The following is a 6,034-nucleotide window of genomic DNA, read 5'->3' on the forward strand; positions in this document are numbered from 1 at the left end:
CATTTCTGGTTGAAAATCATATGTGGCTGGTGAAATACACTTGTAAAAGTAATACGGGTGTATAAATTTACCCCTATTCCAAGCGGGGCTTAATGGTTTTTTGGGCATGTGCCGGAACTCGGGATACTCCTGCTCCCCGTCCTTCGCTTGTGCAGCTGCATGGTTAGTGGCTTCATGTACGACATTAACCATGAAAAGTATGTGGGTCGACTTGGGAGGCGGCAGCGGTCGAGACAGTCGGAGTACATGCCGTCAGGAGAGAAAGAGATGAGGAGGAAGAAGAAGAAAACAGGGAGAAAAAATGGGAAGCTAACAAGTGGGACCCACGTCCACATTAGCATATTGTCCACATAGGTACGCCAAGTCAGCCCAACAGGTGGGGCCAACCTGTCAGTTTCCTTGTTTTCGCGAGCAAATCGGACAATCAATGCTCTGCCTTACCAATTAGGCACAGAGTTGGTGGTTTTTTGTGCCCTAGCACAAATGTGATACCAACTTGTTACCCTAACTCCAAGTGTGGTGGTTTTGCGTAAATAACTCACCAAGATCTAATACTCCCTCCATCCAAAAAAGCTTGTCCCGGGATAAGCTTTTTCGAACGGAGGGAGTATATATTTTGGTTTCCATATGCTTATTAGGGATAAACCTCCCACTGACTGTAGAGGCTAAACTTGAAGCTAACATACAGATCACCTAGAGGACAACGATCTGAATTCCTTGGCCAGCACTGAGACAAGAATGTTTTGGACATTTAGTCAAACATAACAAGAGCATGCAAGTGGAAAAAATAAAGGTGTGTAGCCTGAATAATTCAAAAACAGAGATGTTTGTTTGGATCAAATATTTCTATAGAAAAATAACCAATGAGCTGGAAGTGTGTCCTGGGTACTTGCATTTTTCTTTTCTTTTTTGAAACGGAGGCAAAAGGTTTACCTCATCTCATTAATGAAGCAGAAGAGAGTTGCCCGGTTAATAAACGGAAAACCGGGCAGAAACCGTCCTAGGTACTTGCATGGTTGAGGAAGAAAACAGTTATTCCTAAATGTGATATTGCCGATCGATACTATTCATTTACACTAGATCGGGACCGCGCCTTGGCGCGAGGGTGTCGGTCCCAACGTTTTGATCAAACAGGTACATGAATCCAGATTTAGCATATGTGTTCATACATGATAATAATAAAGTGAAGAAGAAAATAGAGAAGTTTATAGCTAATAGGAGGTGCGCTAGCTATCTGCCTTAGGTGCTGATCAAACACTTGGTATTTCAAAAGAGGTACCAGCAAGCAGAACAACAGCTTGCATCCAACGCAATGTAATTAATAAGTGTTTCTAATATATGTAGCTTCAACATTGATAAGATAATGAGCAATTGTACAAAAAAAATGCCAAACGGCAAGGAAAGGATAATTATTAGAGGTAGTCTATACAAATGTTGTAGCAATGTTAGTTAGCATCATAAGTAAACTCTTGAGCTTTACAAAATACAACGAAACAGTTCATACCAGCAAGTAAAAAACAGGAGCCATCATTCTACATCAGTACATAAGTTCAAAATAAAGCCAGGTAGTTCATACCTTAAATTGTAAAAAATAGGTGTTACAGCAGTTGGAAACAATGCTATGGAAACATAGATAGTGCTAGCAATCAACAAATATGTACTGTGCTTGTAGATGATCATTTCGGAGAACTCATACTTCCTCTCTCGATGTACTATTCATGCTCCTCCTGGCGAGTAGACTTCGTATCTAATCGTTGAACAAAGACTTAAGCAGATCAGCACAAACCAAGCAGACCATCTTGCAAAAGTTAGGAAATTTGCACCTTGTCATGCACCAAATACCAACATGATTTCCACTTGAATGTAAAATTTAGACTTAGCATTGCCATTCTAGTTTGGAAATACCATCGATCTCTCACGGTTCTGAGCTTCTAATTATTATTATTTTCACAAAGCTACCACCTAAATAACAATTCAGACAATGAGCTCTAACATCATGTGGAAGTACATGAGATGACAAAATAATAAAATGATTGATCCATGTATGTTAGGAGCTAGGCGCAAATGAATATTGCCAGACCTGCAAACAAAACAACTTGAGAAGCACCACTATTTGAAACCACAAATGGCATCCAGAAATATAGACAGGAAGCTCCAAAATCCTGAAACAACACACCCAGAAATGGAAGTGCAAAATTCACCCGATCGTTTACAATATACTATTTCTTAGAACATGACAAATACTTCTCATATTTAGTTTGTTACCACACATAAATTCGAACTTCGGTTATTCTGTTCAGGCATACAACCAAGAGCTGAAAGAAGTAAACCCTATAGGATGAAAATATTGCAGATTCAAAAGCACATCCCATATTTTTTCATACGAATCATAGACATGAACTTTAACTATTTTATTTAAGCGTATGAACAGGATAAATCTATGGCCAAAATAAGCCTAAAAAATCAACAGCCTGAGACACCGCATATTAAAATCTTCCCCTTGTTTATCTTTGAGATACTGACTCACACAATATTTCCTCCCTATTTTTGCAGTATCAAAGTAAAAGATGGAACTAATTATGAATTACTACAGTGAGTTACAATTCCAGTATACACACACATACGCAAGACTTATTCCCTGAGTATGGAATGCATACGAATGAAAAGTACTCAAGGCCAGTTATTTTCGGCTTAGGCTTCTCCCGAAAGGGAGACTAAAATCACTTGATCTGTACATGGGCAATAGTTCATTTTCTTGACTGTTGCATGATTCTTCTTATTAACCCAGTCAAGCAAGCACACTGACAAAGAATTTTGTATGAATATCCTCAAAAGCATTCTGCATAAGCAGGTTCATTTGTCAACATATTTTCTTTTGGTCTTGCAAGCAAATATCTAAAATGTTCGTCTATTCAAAAAGGGTTCCTACAAACTTTAAAAATCCCAAGACTTTTACAAAGCAAGTTGGTAACTTCCGGCTAACCTTGATAAGTGAATGCATCTTGTTTTTGGAGGATGCAGGCCCAGGTGAACCTTGGTCGAGAATCTCATTGGCATCCATGGCGGCCAGAGCTTTTGCTTCTCTAGAGAAGGGGCTGCATGGGAAAAGAGGGATTGAACTCAGTGGCAAGAGAAAAGAAAGAATCACAAGCGATAAGTATGGCTCGAGATACCAACCTTCTGCGTGACGATGTCTCCTCTGATGCCGCCGCTGAATGCTTGACCTTGGGTAGAAGGGGATGTTAGCTACTTGGCTTGAACCTATCCTGTAGAAAAAACACGGTATAGCTTTACATAACTGAATACATGATAAGTACATATGGGGTAGCCTTACATCACTGAATCAATAGTTCACACATTCAAACACATACTACAGAGAATCTTCCTTACATACCATATTGGGAAAAAGAGAATATTAAGTATGATGGCAACTAATTATATTCAGCCACAAAACCATAAGATGATATTAACTACACATGTATCCCTTGGGTTTCCTGCTTGGCTCGTAAAGAATACAACGAAGCACAATTTAGACAACTACCATGCTTTTCAATTTCGATGGGACCTTAACTAAAGATGTAAAGTGAGACAGATCAAAGATGCAGGAGCACATTAAAAGAACATAAATAGGCAACAATATACTAATAAACATTTATACCATAATGAAAATAACTCAAAGTAGGGAACACGACAACACCCATAGTCATGTACAAATGGGTAATATTCAGAAATTGTTGTATCTGCAAATGGGTATCTTTAGTGCTTTAATTAGGTATGACCAGTCCTACCTGTATTTTTCCCTAAAAAATATCATATTGCTGCAAAACTTTTAAGGGACAACCTAACCATAGCACAAAGTAAAATAAGGGTTATTTTCTTGTCATCCTTTTATGAAGCAATGTTGTTCAACTAAAGCATGAGTGCCATATAATTTATCAGATTTGTGATTTACTGTGTCGTGCAACCAGAGCATATTGTCTCAGCAACTTATTTATTAGTTTCTATAATCTATAGTATGTATATATACAAAACTACACGTGGGTTGAGCTAATTAATTCATGTAGCCCCACCACCTTAAGCAGTTTGGCAAAGTGGTTCTCTCGTATCAGCAAAGAAGAGCGGAAGTTTGAAACAAAGCCTTAAACAGTCTGCTTGTAAAGTTTTCAACATATATATCTTTAAGCATAAGTGTTATCAAAATTTAACAGAAAACTGCAACAACATATCCATACAATTATATCGTAACAGATCAACAAACCTGGCATCGAGACAAGAAGTCTACAATATCGTTCTCGAGGTCATCGCCAAGCGTTTCATCCAGCAACGCGAGTCCATGAACCATCCAATAGCATAATAACTAAGGTCGACTGGAATGAAAACTGTCAAGCAAAATAATAACCAGGGACGACACTCGAGTTAATTTTACATTGGAGAAGCAATACTTGGCATCGAGCCCTTTCGTCAAATACTCGACATGCTGATTGCACCACAGCTCTAGCCTGCAGCAGAAGAGAAAACACGATCAAAGCTCGGTATAAACAGGTGGAGAACATCATAGCCTCAAGCTAGTGCTTGTGAAAATTAGAAGGCACACTCATTGAAAATTAGAAGTCACACTGACATACGACACCTAATTGACAGCACTAAGCTTCTATGAGCAAACATTTTGGTACCACAATCAAGCAATTCCTACCCCCATCTGCTAAATAGGTGGATTTACCAGTGAGCTTCCGGTTTCGAGCAAGAGCCAAGCAAACTATCTGATCTCCGCAGGAACCACCAAACCCTGAAGCCCATCTCACACACCCGAACCCGCCACTCCCAAACACGCAAACAACAGGCTAGTAGCTAAAGAGAAGTACTGATATGGAGCGTGCATGAGGGCCCCTTACATGAAAGACTTAGCGTTGGGCGCGGCGTCGAAGAGGACGCAGTAGATGTCGGCTACTCACGCCTCCACCTTCATCTGCTCCACCTGTGTCACGGTGAACCCGACAGCTCCGGGGCCGCATCTATGGCCGTGACAAATGACCCACATAGCTTTCAACGCAAATGAAAGTAACCCTCAGAGTACAGACCTGATGAAAATTGGTGAAGAGAATCAGCTACCAGAAGTATAGTAAAAAGCCCAGCTCAAATATCTGTTAGTTAAATCACTATGAAGAGACCTTGGGACTAAAATGAGAGGACTTTGCAAGGTAACATGACAACAATGAGGGTGTTGTAGGGTAACATAACAGGGACGGTTAAATTTTCTACATAAAGTTGATTACAATGATGGTATTCAAATTCAGCAATCGGTGTGCCAATGAACTCTCTGTATGCTCTAATCTTACAGAAACAAGAACTTTAGTCTCAGAGAGACGCAAAATTCCTGGAGTCTACATTACAGGAAACATAGGTGCTTATCAATTTAAAATATTCCAACGCTCCAGGCACTCCTTCCTTTACCAAAATAGGGGTTAGCCCCACCCCTTCCTATCATTCTTCTATTTGGAGTAATTCGAACATCCCTAATCATCCAACAATTCGAATTTGAAACCAGATACCCTAACTACAATTAGAAATCATTGGCTGTCACAAATTGCACACTTTTGTTTGTCAGAAAGAGCAATTAGCAGCAAGCTAACCAGAGCATTGCTTCAGCACAAACGCTACCGCACTACTGGGAATCAAACGAGGCAAATCCCAGCCAGGCGCCCGCCCAGGGCCTCCTGTCTATAGGGGACCAATCTACGGGTCACTTCCTCCGAGCTGAGGTTATCCGGAAGGTAGTCGGGCGGCGAGCTGTAGGACGAGGTCTAACCTGGGCGGAGGCCGGGGACGAGCTGGGCGGCAGGGAGACGCGGTGGACGGGCCCGGCTGCGTCGATCTGCTGGCGCAGGAGATGCGGCAGAGTACGCGAGCGAGGACGACCGAGAGACGGCGGCGCGCGGGAGGCAAGGGCGAGCAGCAGCGGTGGCGGCGGCGGCCGGCGGGGTAGGGTTTGGAGGGGGGAGAGGTGAGGGCGAGCTGTAGGACGAGGTCTAACCTG

General features: G+C 41.4%; 1 protein-coding gene across 1 annotated transcript; it reads right to left on the bottom strand.

Moving 5' to 3' along the window:
- Positions 1 to 1,371: 1,371 nt before the first annotated feature.
- Positions 1,372 to 6,034, bottom strand: LOC123183105 (uncharacterized). Its single transcript, XM_044595839.1, has 7 exons — positions 5,807 to 6,034; positions 4,893 to 5,078; positions 4,259 to 4,499; positions 3,178 to 3,261; positions 2,984 to 3,095; positions 2,081 to 2,162; positions 1,372 to 1,747 (listed from the first exon to the last, which is right to left on the bottom strand). The coding sequence occupies exons 3-7, from the start codon at positions 4,263 to 4,265 to the stop codon at positions 1,691 to 1,693; spliced, it is 342 nt and encodes a 113-aa protein (XP_044451774.1). The 5' UTR covers positions 4,266 to 4,499; positions 4,893 to 5,078; positions 5,807 to 6,034; the 3' UTR covers positions 1,372 to 1,690.

Source organism: Triticum aestivum, chromosome 1D (assembly GCF_018294505.1).
Source record: "Triticum aestivum cultivar Chinese Spring chromosome 1D, IWGSC CS RefSeq v2.1, whole genome shotgun sequence".
Taxonomy (NCBI): Eukaryota; Viridiplantae; Streptophyta; class Magnoliopsida; order Poales; family Poaceae; genus Triticum; species Triticum aestivum.